Source organism: Apteryx mantelli, chromosome 35, assembly GCF_036417845.1.
Source record: "Apteryx mantelli isolate bAptMan1 chromosome 35, bAptMan1.hap1, whole genome shotgun sequence".
NCBI lineage: Eukaryota > Metazoa > Chordata > Aves > Apterygiformes > Apterygidae > Apteryx > Apteryx mantelli.
Window position 1 is genome coordinate 23,761 of NC_090012.1, and position 21,175 is coordinate 44,935.

Consider the following 21,175-nt stretch of genomic DNA (forward strand, 5'->3'; position numbering starts at 1 on the left):
GGTGGCAGTGCCCAGGGGAGGTGACAGTGCCGGTGGTGTCCCAGCCCAGGGGCGGCAGTAGCTGGGGAAGGGGGTGACCATGCCAGGGGTGGCAGTGCCTGGGGGAACGTAGCTGGCCTGGGGTGTCCCAGCCGGGGGTGGCCATGCCGGGGGTGGTGACAGATCCAGGGGTGGTGGCCATGCCAGGGGTGGTGACAGCTCCAGGGGCGGCAGTGCCGGGGCGGTGGCTGTGCCTGGGTGAGGTGGCCATGCCAGGAGTGGTGACAGCTCCAGGGGTGGTGACAGCTCCAGGGGTGGTGACAGTGTCAGGAACGGCAGTGCCGGGGGTGGTGACAGCTCCAAGGGTGGCAGTGCCGGGGCGGTGGCTGTGCCTGGGTGAGGTGGCCATGCCAGGAGTGGTGACAGCTCCAGGGGTGGTGACAGTGTCAGGAATGGCAGTGCTGGGGGTGGCTGGGACCAAGCAAGGTGGCTGTGCCAGGCGTGACAGTGCCAGGGGTGGTGACAGTGCCGGGGTGGTGGCAGCGCCCAGAGGAGGTAGCTGTGCCAGAGGTGACAGTGCCATGGCTGTGTCAGGGGTGTCCCAGCCAGGGGTAGTGACAGTGCCAGGGCGAGGTGGCCGTGCTGGGGGTGGTGACAACGCCAGGGGTGACAGTGCCAGGAATGGTGGCCGTGCCCAGGCAAGGTGGCCATGCCAGGGGTGTCCCAGCCGAGGGTGGTGACCATACCAGGGCGAGGTGGCTGTGCCAGGGGTGGTGACAGCGCCAGAGGTGACAGTGCCAGGAGTGGTGGCTGTGCCCAGGCGAGGTGGCCATGCTAGGGGTGGTGACAGCGCCGGGGTGGTGGCCGTGCCAGGGGTGTCCCAGCCGGGGGCAGTGACCATACCAGGGCAAGGTGGCCGTGCCAGGGGTGGTGACAGCACCAGGGGTGACAGTGCCAGGAGTGGTGGCCGTGCCAGGGGTGTCCCAGCCAGGGGTGGTGACCATACCAGGGTGAGGTGGCCGTGCTAGGGGTGGTGACAGCGCCGGGGGTGGTGGCCGTGCTGGGGGTGGCGGTGTCGGGAGTGTCCCAACCAGAGTGGTGGCAGCACCCAGGGGAGATGGCCGTGCCGGCGGTGTCCCAGCCGGGGGTGGTGGCCATGCCGGGGGTGGTGGCAGTGCCAGGGGTGTCCCAGCCGGAGTGGTGGCAGTGCCAGGGGTGGTGGCAGCACCCAGGGGAGATGGCCATGCCGGCGGTGTCCCAGCCGGGGGTGGCAGCACCCAGGGGTGGTGGCAGCGCCCAGGGGTGGTGACAGTGGCGGTGCGGGGGGGGTGGCAGCGCCCGTGGGCCCCCACGTACCCGGGCAAAGAGCAGCAGGTGCCGGTACAGGGGCACCACGAGCGGCGACCGGTAAAGCCGCGCGGCCGCCGCGCTGCCGGGCTGCAGAGAGAGCAGAGAGCGTCAGCGGCCCCCCGAGACCCCCCCCAAAACACCCCCCCCCCAAAAAAACCACCCCCCCCAAAAAAAACACCCCCCCCCACCCCGAAACACCCCTACCCCCCCCACCCGCGGCGCCGCGCTTACGTCCGCCGGGTGCTCCGCGTGGGGGGCGGCGCTGGCGGGGGGCTGCCCCACGGCTCCTGCGGGGGGGGGGGAGACGGGGAGGGGGGGGTCAGGGCAGCGCCGGGCCCCCCCCCCTTCGACCCCCCCCCAAAAATGCCTTTTTGGGGGGGTTTCTGTGAGGTGGGGACCGTCCCCGTCCCCCCCCCTTTCCTTGGGGATGTGTCTGGGGAGGAGTTTGGGGGGGGGTTATGGGGCGTTTGGGGGGGCCTGGAGGGGTTTGGGGGGACCTGGAGGGGTCTGGGGGGGTTCAGAGGGATCTCGGGGGGGTTGTGGGGCATTTGGGGGGTACTGGAGGGATTTTGGGGGGTCCTGGAGGGGTCTGGGGGGGTTCAGAGGGATCTCGGGAGGGTTGTGGGGCATTTGGGGGATCCTGGAGGGGATTTGGGGGGTTCAGAGGGACCTCGGGGGGGTTATGGGGCATTTGGGGGGTCCTGGAGGGAATTTGGGGGGGTTCAGAGGGACCTCGGGGGAGTTGTGGGGCATTTGGGGGAACCTGGAGGGGATTTGGGGGGGTCCTGGAGGGGTCTGGGGGGGTTCAGAGGGACCTCGGGGGGGTTATGGGGCATTTGGGGGGTCCTGGAGGGAATTTGGGGGGGTTCAGAGGGACCTCGGGGGGGTTGTGGGGCATTTGGGGGGGTCCTGGAGGGGTTTGGGGGGTCCTGGAGGGGTCTGGGGGGGCTCAGAGGGACTTTGGGGGGGTTATGGGCTATTTGGGGGGACCTGGAGGGGATTTGGGGGAGTTCAGGGGCACCTGGAGGGGGGGGGCTGGAAATTTGGGTTGATTTGGGGGGGGGGATCCGAGGCTTTGGGGGGGTTGAGGGCTGCCAGGGGGGAGCCGCGGGTTCAGGGGGGACCCAAGGGAGTCGGGGGGGGGCCTGTGGGGGGGGGGGTCAGGGGGACCCCAGAAGTTTTGGGGGGGGGTCACCCAAGTGATTTGGAGGGGGGGGCACGGAGGGACCTGCGGATTTGGGGGGGGAGACCTAAGGGAATTGGGGGAGGGGGGGGTCAGAGGGATTTGGGGGGGGGGACCGGAGCGATTTCGGGGGGGGGGGGACGACCCGGGGATTTGGGGGGGCTGGGGGGGGCCTTGCCTTCGCCGCCGGGGGGGTTGGCCCCCCCCAGCTGGGCCTGCAGCCGCCGCAGCTGCGCTTCCAGTTCCAGGTTGCGGCTTTCGGCCTCCTGCAGGCGCCTGCGGGGGGGGGGGGGGGGACCTGGGACCCCCGAAACCGGGACCCCCCTCCCTGAGCCCCCCCCCCCCGGGGTTGGTGCCCTCTGGTTGTCATCTCCCTGGTGTCCCCTGTCCCCCCCCCCCCGGTGTCCCTGGTGGCAGTTGCACCTTGGTTCCCCATGTCCCCCCCCATGTCCCCCCCCCGGTGTCCCCAGTGCTGGTGGCACCTTGGTCCCCGGCGTCCCCTGCCCCTCCCCCATGTCCCCGGTGCCGGTGGCACCTTGGTCCCCCGTGTCTCCTGTCCCCCTCTGGTGTCCCCGGTGCCGGTGGTACCTTGGTCCCTGGTGTCCCCCCCATGTCCCCTCTGGTGCCGGTGGTACCTTGGTCCCCGGTGTCCCCTGTCCCCCTCCAGTGTCACCAATGCTTGTGGCACCTTGGTCCTCGATGTCCCCTGTCCACCCCCCCCGGAGTCCCCAGTGCCGGTGGCACCTTGGTCCCCAGTTTCCCCCCCCCAGTGGCACCTTGGTCCCCAGTGTCCCCTGTCCCCCTCTGGTGTCCCCGGTGCTGGCGGCACCTTGGTCCCTGGTGTCCCCTGTCCCCCCCCCCCGGAGTCCCCGGGGCCGGTGGCACCTTGGTCCCCGGTGTCCCCTGTCCCCCCCCCCGATGTCCCCGGGGCCGGTGGCACCTTGTCCCCAGTGTCCCCCCCGGTGTCCCCCCCCCCGGTGCCCCGCACCTGGCCAGCCCCTGCCCCGCGGCCCGGGCCAGCCCCAGCTCCCGCTCCAGCGCCGCCCGCCCGCGCCGCTCCGCCTCCAGCAGCGCCCGCAGCTCCGCCGCCACCGGGGCCGCCGCCGCCACCGGGGCCGCCGCCGCCACCGGGACCGGAGCCGCCGCCGCCGCCGCCGCCGGCCGGGCCTGCGGGCAGCGCGTCAGGGCGGGCGCCGCCCCCCCGGGACCCCCCCGGAGCACCCAAGCCCCGGACCCCCCCCCGGGGGACAGAACCCTCCCCCCAAAAAAAACCCGGACCTCCCACCCCCGGGGCACAGACCCCCCCGAGAGAGCCGGGAGCCCCCCCCCCCGGGAGCCCCCCCCCCCGGGGGACACAGACCCCCCCCCCCAATAGACCCGGGACCCCCTTGGAGCCCCCCCCCGGGACACAGACCCCCCCCAATAGACCCGGGACCCCCTTGGAGCCCCCCCCCCGGGACACAGACCCCCCCCAATAGACCCGGGACCCCCCTTGGAGCCCCCCCCGGGGGACACAGCCCCCCCCCCAATAGACCCAGGACCCCCTTGGAGCCCCCCCCCCGGGACACAGACCCCCCCCCAATAGACCCGGGACCCCCTTGGAGCCCCCCCGGGGGACACAGACCCCCCCCCAATAGACCCGGGACCCCCTTGGAGCCCCCCCCCGGGACACAGCCCCCCCCCCAATAGACCCGGGACCCCCTTGGAGCCCCCCCCCGGGACACAGACCCCCCCCCAATAGACCCGGGACCCCCTTGGAGCCCCCCCCCGGGGGACACAGACCCCCCCCCAATAGACCCGGGACCCCCCTTGGAGCCCCCCCCCGGGACACAGACCCCCCCCAATAGACCCGGGACCCCCCCGGGAACCCCCCCGGGGGACACGGACACCCCCCCAAACCCGCGACCCCCCCTGGTACCCCCCCCCCAGGAAACGGACCCCCCCCAATAGACCCGGGACCCCCCCCATTGACCCAACCCCCCCCATGACCCCCCCAAACCCTCTGCCTCCCCCCCCCCGGGGTGAGCAGGGACCCAAGAATTGGGGGGAGGGGGGAGCGTCTCGGGAACCCCCCCCCCCCCATTCCACGTACCGGCTCTGCCGGGGGTGTCCGGGGGGGCTCCGCGCTCGGGGGGGCTCCGCAGGCTGGGGGGGGCGTCCTCGGGGGGGCCCCCGTGGCTGGGGGGGGGCCCCTGGGGGGAGGCTGGCGCCGGGGCTGGGGGGGCCCCCTTGGGTGGGGGGGAGCCTGCGGCTGGGGGGGGCCCCGCGGCTGGGGGGGCCGCTGTCCTCGGGGGGGCCCCCGTGGCCGGGGGGGCCCCCTTGGGTGGGGGGGTCTTCGTGCGTGGGGGGGTCCCTTTGGCTGGAGGGATCCCCTTGGCTGGGGGGGTCCCCTTGACCGGGGGGGCGCCCCTGGCTGGGGGGGCACCTTTGGCTGGGGGGGTCCCCTTGGGTGCGGGGGTCCCCTTGGTTGGGGGGGGCCCCTTGGCTGGGGGGGTCCCCGTGGGTGGGGGGGTCCCCTTGGCTGGGGGGGTCCCCTTGGCTGGGGCACCCGTGGGTGGGGGGCTCCCTGTGGGTGGGGGCGTCCCCTTGGGTGAGGGGGTCCTCGTGGCCGGGGGGGGCCCCATGGCTGAGGGTGCCCCCGTAGGTGGGGGGGTCCCCTTGGGTGGGGGGGTCTCCATGACTGGCGATGCTCCCTTGGGTGGGGGGGTCCCCTTGGGTGGGGGGGTCTCCGTGGCAGAGGGTGCCCCCATAGGTGGGGGGGGTCCCCGTGGCTGGGGGGGGTCCCCATGACTGGGGGGGGCCCCCGTGGGTGGGGGAGTCCCCATGGCTGGGGGGGGCCCCCGTGGGTGGCAGTGCTCCCTTGGGTGGGGGGGTCTCCATGGCTGAGGGTGCCCCCATCGGTGGGGGGGTCCCCGTGGCTGGGGGGGTCCCCATGGCTGGGGGGGCCCCCGTGGGTGGGGGGGGTCTCCATAGCAGAAGGTGCCCCCATCGGTGGGGGGGGTCCCCGTGGCCGGGGGGGTTCCCGTGTCTGGGGGGGCCCCCATGACTGGGGACGCCCCCGTGGGTGGGGGGGTCCCCGTGGGTGAGGACACCCCCGCGGGTGGCAGCTCCTCCATTTCGGGGGGCGACTCCGTCTCAGGGGGGGTCCCCCACTCGCCCTCCAGCTCCATGGCCGCATCCTGCTCCCAATCCTCGGCTTCCTCCTGCCTGCGGCACCCCGGGGGGGGGGGGGGGGGGGGGAGTCACGGCGTGCTGGGCTCCCCCCCCCCCGGGTGCCACCAACCCCCCCCCCAGATGCCCCATGCCCCCCCCCAGATACCCCATGGCCCCCCCAGATACCCCATGTCCCCCCTCCCAGATACCCCATGGCCCCCCCAAATACCCCATGTCCCCCCTCCCAGATACCCCCATGGCCCCCCCCAAATACCCCAGCCCCCCCCCACGGGCCCCCCCGCCTCTCACCCGTGGGTGCTGCGGGCGTACGAGTAACCCACGAAGGGCAGGTGCAGCGCCAGGTCCGGGTGCTCCGACGGGTCCCCGAGGGGCTCCTTGGGGGGGGGGGGGCAGGATGGGGGGGGCTGTTACCGCCGGGCACCCCCAGACCCACCCCCGGGGTGCTGCGTGGCTGGGTCCGGGGGTGGGGGGGACCCAGGGGTGCAGGGTTTGGGGGTGCAAGGGATGGGGGTGCCCCAGGATGGGGGTGCCAGGAATGGGGTCTCCCGTGGGTGCAGGGATGGGGGGTATCCCAGGATGGGAGTCCCAGGGCTGGGGTCTCCCACAGGTGCAGGGATGGGGTCTCCCACGGGTGCCAGGGATGGGGGTGCCAGGGATGGGGTCTCCCACGGGTGCCGGGGATGGGGGTGCCCCAGGATGGGGGTCCCGGGGCTGCGGTTTCCCACGGGTGCCCAGGATGGGGGTCCCGGGGATGGGGAGTGCCAGGGATGGGGGGTCTCCCAAGGGTGCTGGGGATGGGGGTCTCCCGCAGATGCCCAGGATGGGGGTGCCAGGGAATAGGGTCTCCCACAGGTGCAGGGATGGGGGTCCCGGGGATGGGGGTCCCGGGGATGGGGGTCTCCCACGGGTGCGGGGATGGGGGTGCCCCAGGATGGGGGTGTCAGGGAATAGGGTCTCCCACGGGTGCCAGGGATGGGGTCTCCCATGGGTGCCGGGGACAGGGGTGCCCCAGGATTGGGGGAGCCAGGGACAGGGTTTCCCACGGGTGCCCGGGATGGGGGTGCCCCAGGATGGGGGTCCCGGGGCTGGAGTTTCCCACGGGTGCCCAGGATGGGGGTGCCGGGGATGGGGTGCCAGGGATGGGGTCTCCCAAGGGTGCTGGGGATGGGGGTCTCCCGCAGATGCCCAGGAATGGGGGTGCCAGGGAATAGGGTCTCCCATGGGTGCCAGGGATGGGGGGTCCCGGGGACGGGGGTCTCCCATGGGTGCTGGGATGGGGGTGCCCCAGGATGGGGGTACCGGGGCTGGTGTCTCCCACAGGTGCCGGGGATGGGGGTGCCCCAGGATGGGGGTGTCAGGGAATAGGGTCTCCCACGGGTGCAGGGACGGGGTCTCCCACGGGTGCCCGGGATGGGGAAACCCCAGGATGGGGGAGCCAGGGACAGGGTTTCCCACGGGTGCCCGGGATGGGGGTGCCCCAGGGTGGGGGTGCCGGGGATGGGGGTCTCCCACAGGTGCAGGGATGGGGATCCCAGGGATGGGGGTGCTGGGGATGGAGTCTCCCACGGGTGCAGGGATGGGGTTTCCCATGGGTGCCCGGAATGGGGGTCCCAGGGATGGGGGTCTCCCACGGGTGCTGGGGACGGGGACTCCATGGGTGCCAGGGATGGGGGGTCCCGGGTATGGGGGGTGCTGGGGATGGGGTCTCCCACGGGTGCCGGGGATGGGGGTGCCGGGGATGGGCGTCTCCCGTGGGTGCAGGGATGGGGATCCCAGGGCTGGGGATGGGGGGGTCTCCCAGGGGTGCGGGGGCCCGGGGCGCTCACGGGCTCGCTGAGGCAGTCGTCGAGGACGTCGAAGTTGGAGGTGGTCGGCGGCGCCGGCGGCGGCGGGGGGCGAAGGGGGGGGCGCTGCCCCGCAGCCCGGCCCAGTCGAGCCCCCCGAAAAAGGGCAGCGGGAGGAAGTCGGGGGCGCCGCCGCGACCCAGCCGGGCCTCGCGCCCGCACAGCAGCCCGGCCACCAGCGCCCGCGCCGCCGCCGGCACCCCGCGGGCCCCCGGCAGCTCCAGGTGCTCCTGCGCCGCCGGACCCCCCCGTCAGCACGGCTGGGGGGCGCTGGGAGGCGCTGGGAGGGACTGGGAGGGGCTGGGGGCATTGGGACTGGGAGCACTGGGAGCACTGGGAGGGACTGGGAGGGGACTGGGAGAGACTGGGAGGGACTGGGAGGGCACTGGGAGGCACTGGGGGCGTTGGGACTGGGAGCACTGGGGGCACTGGGAGAGACTGGGAGGCACTGGGAGGGACTGGGAGCATTGGGACTGGGAGCACTGGGGCACTGGGAGGGACTGGGAGGGACTGGGGGGGACTGGGAGGCACTGGGAGGGGCTGGGGGCGTTGGGACTGGGAGCACTGGGGGCACTGGGAGAGACTGGGAGGGACTGGGGGGGACTGGGAGGGCACTGGGAGGGGCTGGGGGCGTTGGGACTGGGAGCACTGGGGCACTGGGAGAGACTGGGAGGGACTGGGAGGGACTGGGGGCACTGGGACTGGGAGCACTGGGAGAGACTGGGAGGGACTGGGAGAGACTAGGAGGACTGGGAGAGACTGGGAGCATTGGGACTGGGAGCACTGGGGGCACTGGGAGAGACTGGGAGGGACTGGGAGAGACTAGGAGGACTGGGAGAGACTGGGAGCATTGGGACTGGGAGCACTGGGAGGCACTGGGAGCACTGGGGGCACTGGGAGGCACTGGGAGAGACTGGGAGGCACTGGGAGGGACTGGGAGCACTGGTAGGGACTGGGGGCACTGGGAGAGACTGGGAGAAACTGGGGGCACTGGGAGCACTAGAGACACTGGGGACACTGGGACACTGCAGGGACGGGGGACACCAGGGACACCAGGGGCACTGGGAGCCCTGGGGATACTGGGGGCACTGGGGGGGACTGGGAGCACTGGGACACTGGGGACGCTGGGGGGACACTGGGGGGAACTGGGGACACTGGGGACACGAGGGGGGTCCCTCCAGCGCCTCCCAGTTCAATCCCACTTCCCTCTCAGCACCCTCCAGTGCCCTCCCAGTGCCTCCAGGTCCTTCCCAGTCCCTCCCAGTGCTCCCAGTTCCTTCCTGGGCCCTCCCAGTTTTCTCCCCACTCCCTTCCAGTGCCTCCAACTGCCCCCGGTTCCTTTTCAGTCCCCTCCCAGCGCCTCCCAGTCCCCTCCTAGTCCCCTCCATTCCTTCCCAGTGCCTCCCAGTTCCCTCCAGTCCCTTCCCAGTGCCTCCCAGTCCCCTTCCAGCACCTCCCAGTTCCCTCCAGTGCCCTCCCAGTGCCTCCCAGTGCCCTCCTAGTGCCTCCCAGTGCCCTCCAGTCCCTTCCCAGTGCCTCCCAGTCCCCTTCCAGCACCTCCCAGTCCCCTCCAGTCCCCTCCCAGCTTCTCCCAGTGCCTCCCAGCACCTCCCAGTCCCCTCCAGTCCTCTCCCAGTGCCTCCCAGTTCCCTCCCAGCTTCTCCCAGTGCCTCCCAGTACCTTCCCAGCTTCTCCCAGCGCTTTCCAGTCCCTTCCCAGTGCCTCCCAGTTTCCTCCCAGTGCCTCCCAGTCCTTTCCCAGTGCCTCCCAGTGCCTTCCCAGGGCCTCCCAGGGCCTCCCAGTGCCCTCCCAGTGCCTCCAGTCCCCTCCCAGCCCCCTCCCAGCACCTCTTAGTACCTCCCAGCTTCTCCCAGCACCTCCCAGTCCCCTCCAGTGCCCTCCCAGTGCCCTCCCAGTGCCTCCCAGTCCCCTCCAGTCCCCTCCCAGCTTCTCCCAGCTTCTCCCAGTGCCTCCCAGTTCCCTCCAGTCCTCTCCCAATGCCTCCCAGTCCCCTCCCAGCTTCTCCCAGTGCCTCCCAGTCCCCTCCCAGTCCCCTCCAGTCCTCTCCCAGTGCCTCCCAGTGCCTCCCAGTTCCCTCCCAGCTTCTCCCAGTGCCTCCCAGTCCCTTCCCAGCTTCTCCCAGTGCCTTCCAGTCCCTTCCCAGTGCCTCCCAGTCCCCTCCCAGCCCCCTCCCAGCACCTCTTAGTGCCTCCCAGCTTCTCCCAGCACCTCCCAGTCCCCTCCAGTGCCCTCCCAGTGCCCTCCCAGTCCCCTCCAGTCCCCTCCCAGCACCTCCCAGTCCCCTCCAGTCCCCTCCAGTCCCCTCCCAGTCCCCTCCCAGCTTCTCCCAGTCCCCCCCAGTCCCCTCCAGTCCCCTCCAGTCCCCTCCCAGTCCCCTCCCAGCACCTCCCAGTCCCCTCCAGTTCCCTCCAGTCCCCTCCCAGCACCTCCCAGTCCCCTCCAGTCCCCTCCAGTCCCCTCCCAGTCCCCTCCCAGCTTCTCCCAGTCCCCCCCAGTCCCCTCCAGTCCCCTCCAGTCCCCTCCCAGTCCCCTCCCAGCACCTCCCAGTCCCCTCCAGTTCCCTCCAGTCCCCTCCCAGCACCTCCCAGTCCCCTCCAGTCCCCTCCCAGTGCCTCCCAGTCCCCTCCCAGCTTCTCCCAGTCCCCCCCAGTCCCCTCCAGCCCCCTCCCAGTGCCTCCCAGTCCCCTCCCAGTGCCCTCCCAGCGCCCCCCCCCTGGCGGCGGCGGTGGCGGCGGGGGGCGGGGGGGGGCACCTCGAAGTGGAGGATCTTGCCGTAGGTCTCGAGCAGGGAGTCGGCGAAGAAGGGCGGCCGCCCGAAGAACATCTCGTAGGCCAGCACGCCCAGCGCCCACCAGTCGCACTCGCGCCCGTACGAGCGGCCCGGGTCCTCCAGCGCCAGCAGCATCTCGGGCGCCAGGTAGTCGGGGGTGCCCACGGCCACGGCCGAGCGCACCTGCGGCGGGGGGGGGGGGGGAACCCCACGCGTGGGGGGGGGGGTCAGCCAGGCCATCAGGGGATTCGCTGCTGGCTCGTAGCGGGGTTGTGCTCCGGGCACCCACCCGCTCGGCACCCTGGGGTGCTCGTGCTGCTGGTTGCCCACGGTTGAGCACACCTGGGGGGGGCCCACGGGTGGGGGACACCCCACGGTGTGTGTGGGGGGGTCAGTTGGCTGTGAGGGGATTCTCTGCTGGCTCGTAGCGGGGTTGTGCTCCGGGCACCCACCCGCTCGGCAGCCTGGGGTGCTCGTCCTGCTGGGTGCCCACGGCTGAGCGCACCTGGGGGGGGCCCACGGGTGGGGGGGGGGGACACCCCACGGTGTGTGTGGGGGGGTCAGTTGGCCGTGAGGGGATTCGCTGCTGGCTCGTAGCAGGGTTGTGCTCACGGCACCCACCCGCTCGGCAGCCTGGGGTGCTCGTCCTGCCGGGTGCCCATGGCTGAGCGCACCTGGGGTGGGCCCACGGGTGGGGGGGGGGGACACCCCACGGTGTGTGTGTGGGGGGGGTCAGTTGGCTGTGAGGGGATTCTCTGCTGGCTCGTAGCAGGGTTGTGCTCGCGGCACCCACCCACTCGGCAGCCTGGGGTGCTCGTGCTGCTGGGTGCCCACAGCTGAGCACACCTCGGGGGGGGGGGTCCCACGGGTGGGGGGGGGGGACACCCCACGGAAGGGGGATCAGTTGGCCACGGGGGGGGGGGGGGATTCTCTGCTGGCTCATAGCAGGGTTGTGCTCGGGGCACCCACCCCCACCGCGGCACCCTTGGGTGCTCACCGTGCCGTCCGCCCCCAGCTTGAGGCAGGAGCCGAAGTCGCCCAGGCGGATGTGGCCCCAGCGGTCCAGCAGGATGTTGTCGGGCTTGATGTCCCTGTCACCGAGGTGGGGGGGGGGGGGGGTTGGTGTCGGTGGCCTCGGTGACGCCCGGCGCCTCCCGGGGGCGCCCACGTTGGTGCCACCCGTCCCCTTGTCCCCCAATGTCCCCGTCACTGTGATCTTGGTGTCCCCTGGTCCCCCACTTCACCCCTGTACCCCCCTCTCTGGTGTCCCCATCCCGGTGTCCCCAGTGCCTCCCGCTCCAGCGTCCCCTGGTGTCCCCATCCCTGTGACCTTGGTGTCCCCAATGCCTCCCACCCCGGTGTCCCCGTCCCTGTGACCCTGGTGTCCCCTTCTCCAAGGTCCCCGGCGCCTCCCATCCCCTTGTCCCCCCTGTGTCCCTTGTGCCCCCCCCCCCCGTGTCCCCCAGGTCCTTCGTGTCCCTTGTGTCCCCCTATGTCTGTTGTGTCCCTCATGTCCCCTCCGTGACCCTTGTGCCCCCCCGTGTCCCCCATGCCCTTGTGTTCCCCAGGTCCTTCGTGTCCCTTGTGTCCCTCTATGTCCATTGTGATCCCCATGTCCCTCGTGTCCCCTCCGTGTCCCTTGTGCCCCCCCCATGTCCCTTGTGCCCTTGTGTCCCCCAGGTCCTTCGTGTCCCTTGTGCCCCTCTATGTCTGTTGGGTTCCCCATGTCCCCCCGTGTCCCCCATGCCCTTGTGTCCCCCAGGTCCTTCGTGTCCCTTGTGTCCCCTATGTCTGTTGGGTTCCCCATGTCCCCCCGTGTCCCCCATGCCCTTGTGTCCCCCAGGTCCTTCATGTCCCTTGTGTCCCCTATGTCTGTTGGGTTCCCCATGTCCCTCGTGTCCCCTCCGTGTCCCTTGTGCCCCCCCCCGTGTCCCCCAGGTCCTTCGTGTCCCTTGTGTCCCCCTATGTCCGTTGTGTCCCCCACGTCCCCTCGTGTCCCCGCCGCGTGCCCACCTGTGCACGTAGCCCAGGCGGTGGATGGAGTCGATGGCCATGACGAGCTCGGCCAGGTAGAAGCGGGCCATGTCCAGGGGCAGCCGGTCCCCGAATTTGCTGAGCAGGGTCAGCAGGTCGCCCCCCACGTAGTACTCCATGACCAGGTACTGCGGGACACCACGGGGACATGGCCGTGGTGTGGTGGCAGAGGACATGGGGACATGGCCACAGCATGGGGACGCAGGGGACATGGCCGTGGTGTGGTGGCAGAGAACATGGCCATGGCACAGGGGACATGGCATGGTGGCAGAGGACACGGGGACATGGTCATGGCACAGGGACATGGCCATGGTGAGGTGGCAGAGGACATGGGGGCATGGCCATGGCATGAGGACAGAGGGGATGTGGCCACGGCGTGGTGGCAGAGGACATGGAGGGCAGGGAAGAGTGAGGGACATGGCCATGGCGCAGGGACATGGCCATGGCATGGTGGCAGAGGACATGGCCACGGCAGGGCGACATGGCCATGGTGTGGTGCCAGAGGGCATGGGGACATGACCACTGCACAGGGGACATGTCCATGGCATGGTGGCAGAGGACATGACCATGGCACAAGGGCACAGTGGACATGGCCATGGTGTGGTGGCAGAGGACATGGGGACACAGGGACATGGCCATGGCATGGTGGCAGAAGACATGGGGACATGGTCATGGCATGGTGGCAGAGGACATGGGGACATGGCCATGGCACAGGGGACATGGCCATGGTGTGGTGGCAGAGGACATGAGGGACATGGCCATGCCGTGGTGGACACAGGGGACATGGCCATGGCATGAGGACATGGGGGAACATGGCCACGGCATGGTGGCAGAGGACATGGAGACATGGCCATGGTGCAGTGGCAGAGGACATGGGGACACAGGGGACATGGCCATGGCGTGATGGCAGAGGACATGAGGGACATGGCCATGGCGTGGGGGACACAGGGGACATGGCCATGGCATGAGGACATGGGAGAACATGGCCATGGCATGGTGGCAGAAGACATGGGGTCATGGACATGGCATGAGGACATGGCCGCAACACGGGGACATGACCATGGTGGCAGAGGACAAGGGGACATGGCCATGGCACGAGGACATGGCCGAGGGGGCACCCGTGGGTGCTCGGGGCTCACCAGGAAGTGCTCGTCCTGGAAGGCGAAGTGGAGCTGGGTGATCCAGCGCTTGTCGCCGTTCACCAGCACGTCCCGCTCCTCCCGGAAACAGGAGACCTGCGGGGACACCGGCACCGGCACCCGGATCAGCATGGGACACCCGGCTCGGTACCGGGCACCCGGATCAGCCCAGGGCACCTGGATCAGCCCCAGGGTGCCCAGGTTGGCTCCAAGCACCTGGATGAGCATTGAGCACCCGGATCAGCCCAGGGCACCCATGTTGGCGCCAGGGAGCCAGATCGGCACCGGGCACCCAGGTTGGCACCAGGCACCCGGATCGACCCAGGGCACCTGGATTGGCACCGGACACCGGATCAGCCCAGGACACCCGGGTTGGCTCCAAGCGCCTGGGTCACCCTTGGGCACCTGGATCAGCCCAGAGCACCCAGGTTGGCTCCAAGCACCTGGATGAGCATTGAGCACCCGGATCAGCCCAGGGCACCCGGATCAGCACCAAGCATCCGGATCAGCACCGAGCACCCAGCTCAGGCCAGGGCACCTGGATCAGCCCAGGGCACCTGGATCAGCTCAGGGCACCCGGATCAGCACCAGGCACTGGATCGGCACTGGGCACCCGGAGTGGCCCAAGGCACCCGGGTTGGTACCAGGCGACCCGGAGGTTGGCTCCAAGCACCCGGATCAGCATCAGGCACCCGGGTCACCCTTGGGCACCCGGATCAGCCCAGGGCACCCGGGTTGGCTCCAAGCACCTGGATGAGCACTGAGCACCTGGATCAGTCCAGGGCACCCGGATCAGCACCGAGCACCTGGATGAGCACCAAGCACCTGGATCAGCCCAGGGCACCCGGATCAGCACCAAGCACCCGGATCAGCATCGAGCACCCAGCTCAGGCCAGGACACCCAGATCAGCACCCGGATCAGCCCAGGGCACCCGAATCAGCACCAAGCACCCGGATCAGCCCCGAGCACTGGGATCAGCCCAGGGCACCCGGATCAGCACCAAGCACCTGGATCAGCCCCGAGCACTGGGACCAGCCCAGGGCACCCGGATCAGCCCAGGGCACCCGGATCAGCACCAAGCACCCGGATCAGCAACCAAGCACCCGGATCAGCCCAGGGCACCCGGATCAGGCCAGGGCACCTGGGTTGGCTCCAAGCACCTGGATGAGCACTGAGCACCTGGATCAGTCCAGGGCATCCCGGATCAGCACCGGCACCTGGATCAGCCCAGGGCACCCGGATCAGCACCAAGCAACCCGGATCAGCATCGAGCACCCAGCTCAGGCCAGGGCACCGGATCAGCACCCGGATCAGCCCAGGGCGCCCGAATCAGCCCCGAGCACTGGACCAGCCCAGGGCACCCGGATCAGCCCAGGGCACCCGGATCAGCACCAAGCACCTGGATCAGCCCTGAGCACCGGATCAGCCCAGCGCACCCCGGATCAGCACCAAGCACCTGGATCAGCCCCGAGCACTGGGACCAGCCCAGGGCACCCGGATCAGCACCAAGCACCTGGATCAGCCCGAGCACTGGGACCAGCCCAGGGCACCCGGATCAGCACCAAGCACCTGGATCAGCCCCGAGCACTGGGACCAGCCCAGCGCACCCGGATCAGCACCGGGCACCCGGATCAGCACCCGGATCAGCCCTGAGCACCCGGATCAGTCCAGGGCACCCGGATCAGTCCAGGGCACCCGGATCAGCACCGGGCACCTGGGTCACCCGTGTCACCCTCGTGCCCCCGGTGCCGGGTGCTGGGACCCTCCCTGGGCCCTGGGGGGAGCCCGGGGCACCCAGAGCCGCCTGGCCGGGTGCTGGGGGGGGGGGGGAGGGGGCACCCCGGAAGAGGGGGGGGGGTCCCATCCTGCCCCCCCCCCCCCCCCCCCCGCTCACCTCGCCGCGCCGCAGCATGTCCCACTTGTTCATGATCTTCATGGCGTAGATCTGCCCCGACTCCTTCATCCGCACCACGGCCACCTGCGGGGGGGCGGGGGGGGGGGTCAGGGTGCCCCGATCCCCCCCTCCCTGCACCCCGACACCCTCGTACCCCACCCCAGGACCCCCCCCCAAATCCCCAGGACACCCCCACCCCAGGGAACCGCCCTACACCCCAAGGTGCACCCCAACCCCAGGACCCCACCCCCACCCAGGGATCCCCCCCCCCCAAACAGGGATCCCCCCCACCCCAGGACACCCCCACCCCAGGACCCCCCCCCCATCCCATCTCAGGGTGCACCCCACCCCAGTGATCCCCCCAAACCAGGGACACCCCCCAACCCCAGGACCCCCACCCCCACCCCAGAGAGACACCTAAACCCCAGGGACCCCCCCCCACCCCCACCCCAGGGTGCACCCCAACCCCAGGACACCCCCATCCCAAGGACCCCCCCCCCACCCCAATGTGCACCCCAACCCCAGGAACCTCCCCCCACTCCAGGGTGCACCCCAACCCCAAGGATCCCCCAAAACAGGGACAACCCCAACCCCAGGACACCCCCATCCCAAGGACCCCCCCCCCCACCCCAAGGTGCACCCCAACCCCAGGACCCCCCCAAACCAGGGACCCTGCGCCCCAGGGACACCCCAACCCTAGGGACCCCCCCCCCACCCCCCAGGGTGCACCCCAATCCCCACAGGATGGTGGATGGGAGTGTGTGTGTGTGTGGGGGGGCACTTCTGGAGGTTCCCCCAACCCTGGATGGGTGGGGGGGTCCCCCCAAAGTTTCGGGGTGCCCCCCCCGAGCCCCTCACCTCGCTGAAGGCGCCGCGGCCGATCACCTTGAGGATCTCGAAGTCGCTGCGCTGCAGCTGCAGCTCTCGGATGCGGGCGGCCACCGGCTCCACTGCAGCCGGGGGGGGGGGGGGGTGTTAAGATTTGGGGGGGCTACTAAACCCCTTGGGGGGGTGACGAGGGGTAGGACCCCCCCCCCCCAAAGGTTTCCAGCCTGGGTTGGGTTAAAATTTTTTGGGGGGGTTTTAGGGCTTTTTTTGCCAGAGGTGCACAACCCTCATATTAGCCACTAGAGAATCTCCTCTGAGTTATTGGGGGGGGAAATCTCAGGGGTTTGGGGGTGTCCCGGATTTGGGGGGATCCGGCGGTTATGGGGGGGATCGCAGGGGTTTGAGGTGTCCTGGGATTTGGGGGGACCCGGGGGTTATGGGGGGATCACAGGGATTTGGGGGTGTCCTGGGATTTGGGGGGATCCGGGGGTTTTGGGGGAGATCGCAGGGGTTTGGGGGTGTCCTGGGATTTGGGGGGACCCAGGGGTTATGGGGGGGATCTCAGGATTTGGGGTTGGCCCGAGATTTGGGGGGACCCAAGGGGGTTTTGGGGGGGATCGCTGGGGTTTGGGAGTGTCCTGGGATTTGGGGGGACCGAGGGTTAGGGGGGGATCGCAGGGGTTTGGGGGTGTCCTGGGATTTGGGGGGACCCGGGGGTTATGGGGGGGATCGCAGGGGTTTTGGGGGTGTCCTGGGATTTGGGGGGATCGGGGGTTATGGGGGGGATCGCAGGGATTTGGGGTGTCCTGTGGTTTGGGGGATCCGGGGGTTATGGGGGGATCACAGGGATTTGGGGGTGTCCCGGGATTTAGGGGATCCGGGGGTTTTGGGGGGGATCGCAGGGGGTTTGGGGGTGTCCCGGGATTTGGGGGGGATCCGGGGGTTATGGGGGGGATCGCAGGGGTTTGGGGGTGTCCTGGGATATGGGGGGACCCGGGGGTTATGGAGGGGATCGGAGGGATTTGGGGGTGTCCTGGGATTTGGGGGGACCCGGGGGTTATGGGGGGGATCACTGGGGTTTGGGGGTGTCCTGGGATTTGGGGGGGCCCAGGGGTTATGGGGGGGATCGCAGGGGTTTGGGGGTGTCTGGGATTTGGGGGGACCCGGGGGTTATTGGGGGGGATCGCAGGGGTTTGGGGGTGTCCTGGGATTTGGGGGGACCCAGGGGTTTATGGGGGGATCGCAGGGGTTTGTGGGTGTCCTGGGATTTAGGGGGATCCAGGGGTTATGGGGGAGATCGCAGGGGTTTGTGGGTGTCCTGGGATTTGGGGGATCAGGGGTTATGGGGGGGATCTCAGGGATTTGTGGGTGTCCTGGGATTTGGGGGGATCCGGGGGTTATGGGGAGATCGCAGGGGTTTGTGGGTGTCCTGGATTTGGGGGGATCCAGGGGTTATGGGGGGGATCTCAGGGATTTGTGGGTGTCCTGGGATTTGGGGGGATCCAGGGGTTATGGGGGGATCTCAGGGATTTGTGGGTGTCCTGGGATTTGGGGGGATCCGGGGGTTTTGGGGGAGATCGCAGGGGTTTGGGGGTGTCCTGGGATTTGGGGGGACCCAGGGGTTATGGGGGGGATCACTGGGGTTTGGGGGTGTCCTGGGATTTGGGGGACCCGGGGGTTATGGGGGGATCGCAGGGGTTTGTGGGTGTCCTGGGATTTGGGGGGATCCAGGGGTTATGGAGGGGATCGGAGGGATTTGGGGGTGTCCTGGGATTTGGGGGGACCCGGGGTTATGGGGGGGATCGCAGGGGTTTGGGGGTGTCCCGGGATTAGGGGGGACCCAGGGGTTATGGGGGGGATCGCAGGGGTTTGGGGGTGTCCCGGGATTTGGGGGAGCCCCTGGAGGTATGGGGGTGCCGGGGGGGGTCCCTGGGGGTGCGGGGGGGGGGTCCCTAGGGTGGCAGGTGGCAGCAGGAGGGGGGGGGGCACATGCAGGGAAGGGTGCGGGGGGGGGGGGGCCAGGCCCGGAGGCAGCTGTTTTCGGCCGGGGGGGGGAGGGAGGGGGGGGGGCTGGCACCAGCCGTGTCAGGGTGCCGCGCGCGGGGGGGGGCGGGGGGGGGGGGGGGGGTTGGCACCCTGCCCACGCCGGGGGGGGGGTTAGGCGAGCACCCAGGCCCTTTTATGGCCCTGCGCGCGGCGCGGGCGCCCGCGGGGGGGGGGGGGGGGGTTGGGGGGGGGGCACCCATGCCAGCCTGCCCAGAAAAGGAGAGGCGCCAGCTGGGCCCCCCCCCAACCCCCCCCCGCCAGGCCAGCAGCGAGGGCCCAGGCGTCCGGGCGGCCTTTCCTTTTTTTTTTGGGGGGGGGGGGGACCAGGATCAGACATGACCCCCCCCAAAAAAAACACCCCCCCTGGGACCACCCAGGTGTCACTCTGCCCCCCCCCCCCCAAAGTGTGTGTGGGGGGTGTCACCCTGCTCTGTTGGGGGTGGGGGGGGGGGGAGCCCGGACTCCTGGGTCCTTTCCCAGCCCTGGCGCCAAGCCCTGACCCCCCCCATCCCAATTAACCCCCCCCACCCCACCCCCCCCCCCCCGACCCCGCCTTGGGGTGCTGCCAAGTCCCTTAATGAGGTTTCGGCCTGCGGCGCTAACGAGGAGAGACAGGGCCCCCCCCCCGCGCCCCCCCCAGGACACAGAGGGCCTCGCTGCCCTTTCCAGGCCTGGGCAAGGGCCAGGCGTCCGGGCCCAGTCCTCCCCCCCCCGCCCCCACCGGAGCCGCTAGGCCTCGCTGCCGCACAGCTGAGACCTGGCCAACTCGCTGCATGAGTGAGGGGAGCGTTGTTTGGGGGGGGGGGTTGCTAGGCGCCTCCCCCGCGCCGGGGACCTCCCCGAGCGCTGAGCAGGGGCCCAGGCGTCCGGCGCTCACGTGCCCCCCCCCCCCCTCCCCGCACCCCCCCCCCCCCTCAAGAAGGGACCCAGGCGTCCGGGCCACCCCGGGGCAGGAAGTCCTGCAGGTGCCGGTCCCGACACCCACCCCCCCCCCCCCGTCCAGGGACACCCGTACCGGACCCCCCCCCCCCGGTACCGGACACTCCCCGGTACCCGGATTCCCCCCCCCCCCCCGGTACAGGACCCCCCCCGGTACCGGACACCCCCGATACCGAACATTCCCGGTACCGGTCTCTCCGGTACCGGACCCCCCCCCTCCCAGTACCCAACTCCCCGGTCCGACCCCCCTCCGGACCTATCCACCCCCCCGGTACCGGACCGCCCGGGCCCCTATCCCCGGTATCGGGCTCCCTGGTGCCGTAACCCACCAGGACCAGGACCGGGATCGGGACCGGGACCGGGACCGGAACCAGACCGGACCCCCCCCCCTCCCCGGACTCGACTCCCCAGTCCCTTAACCCCGCCGGTACCGGGCTCCCCAATTCCGTGCTCCCCAGGACCGCACCCCCCTCACACCGGTACCTATCGGTACCGAACCCCCCTGGCACCGGACCCCCCCCCCGGTATCGGACTCCCCAGTTCCGAAATCCCCGGTCCCGGACCCCCTGACACCAGACTCCCTGGTACCGGCCTCCCCAGTGCCGGACTCCCCGGTACTAGACCCCTCGGTCCCGGACCCCCCGGCACCGGACCCCTCCGACACCGGACTCCTCCGGTACCGGCCTCCCGAGTGCCGAACCCCCCCGGTACAAGACGCCTGGTCCCGGACCCCTCCGGTACCGAACCCTCCTGACAGTGGGATCCCCGGTACCGGACCCCCTCGGTATCAGACCTCCCGGACCCCCCCGGTACCGGACCCCCCGTACCGGACCCCCCTGACACCGGACCCCCGGTACGGGCCCCCTGGCACAGGACCCCCCCCCGGCACCGGACCTCCACTGGTACCGGACCTCCCGAGTGCCGAACCCCCCCGGTACAAGACGCCCTGGTCCCGGACCCCCCCGGTACCGGACCCCCCTGGCACCGGACCCCCCTGGCACCGGATTCACCGGTACCGGACACCTCAGTCCCGGACCCCCCCGGTACCGGACCCCCCTGACACCGGATTCACCGGTACCGGACACCTCAGTCCCGGACCCCCCCGGTACCGGACTCCCCTGGCACCGGACCCTCCCTGACACTGGGATCCCCGGTACCGGACCCCCCCCCTCGGTACCGGACCCCCCGGGACCCGCCCGGTACTGGACCCCTATGAGTACCGGACTTCTCAGTCCCGGACGGCCCCGGGTACCGGATCCCCGGACTCCCCGGTCCCGGACCCCCTCGGTACCGGACCCCCCCCCGGTACCGGACCCCCCCCCGTCCCGTCCCCCCGGCGCTCACCCCAGCGCAGGAAGTCGCGGACGTGGCGGTCGCTGTCGGTGCCGCCGTCGGTGCCGGTGCCGGTGCCGTCGGCGTCGGCGGGGGGGCCCCGGCGGCGGCGAGGCCGCAGCCCCCCGCTGAGCCCCAGCACCAGGTCGAGCAGCGCCTCGAGGCCCAGCGCGCCCCGGTCCAGCGCCAGCGCCCGCAGCTGCGCCCGCCGCCGCGGCGGCGCCGCCATCGCATGGCCCGACCGGACCGGCCCCCCCCGGCCCCCCCCCCCCGGACCGGCCCCGCCGCTGCCGCTGCGGCTGCTGCTGCTGCTGCTGCTGCTCCCCCTGGCCCGGCCCGGCCCGGCCCCGCCGCTGCTGCCGCCGCCGCTGCCGCCGCCGCTGCCGCCGCCGCCCCGCCCCGCGGGGCCGGGCCGGGCCGGGCTGCACCCGCCTGCCGGGACGCGGCAGCCGGCACCCGCCTGCTGGGGCAGCCGGCACCCTGCACCCTCCTGCCTGCACCCTCCTGCCTGCTGGGACACACGGCACCTGCCTGCCTGCCTGAACTCTCCTGCCTGCACCCTCCTGCCTGCTGGACACACGGCACCCGCCTGCCTGCACCCTCCTGCCTGCTGGGACACCGGCACCCGCCTGCCTGCACCC

The 21,175-nt window shown here is 71.2% G+C and overlaps 1 protein-coding gene across 1 annotated transcript; it reads right to left on the reverse strand.

The window, feature by feature from the left end:
• Nucleotides 1-1,032: 1,032 nt before the first annotated feature.
• Nucleotides 1,033-20,767, reverse strand: DMPK (DM1 protein kinase; the record flags this gene model as incomplete). The annotated part of the gene is made up of 14 exons (XM_067314387.1): nucleotides 20,547-20,767; nucleotides 16,248-16,339; nucleotides 15,390-15,473; nucleotides 13,495-13,590; nucleotides 12,335-12,483; nucleotides 11,319-11,412; nucleotides 10,304-10,504; nucleotides 7,513-7,760; nucleotides 5,975-6,060; nucleotides 5,061-5,719; nucleotides 3,501-3,679; nucleotides 2,691-2,788; nucleotides 1,561-1,616; nucleotides 1,033-1,416 (listed from the first exon to the last, which is right to left on the reverse strand). Coding segments are annotated over exons 1-14 (2,643 nt in total), but the record flags the coding sequence as incomplete, so codon positions are not given.
• Between the last annotated feature and the right edge of the window lie 408 nt (nucleotides 20,768-21,175).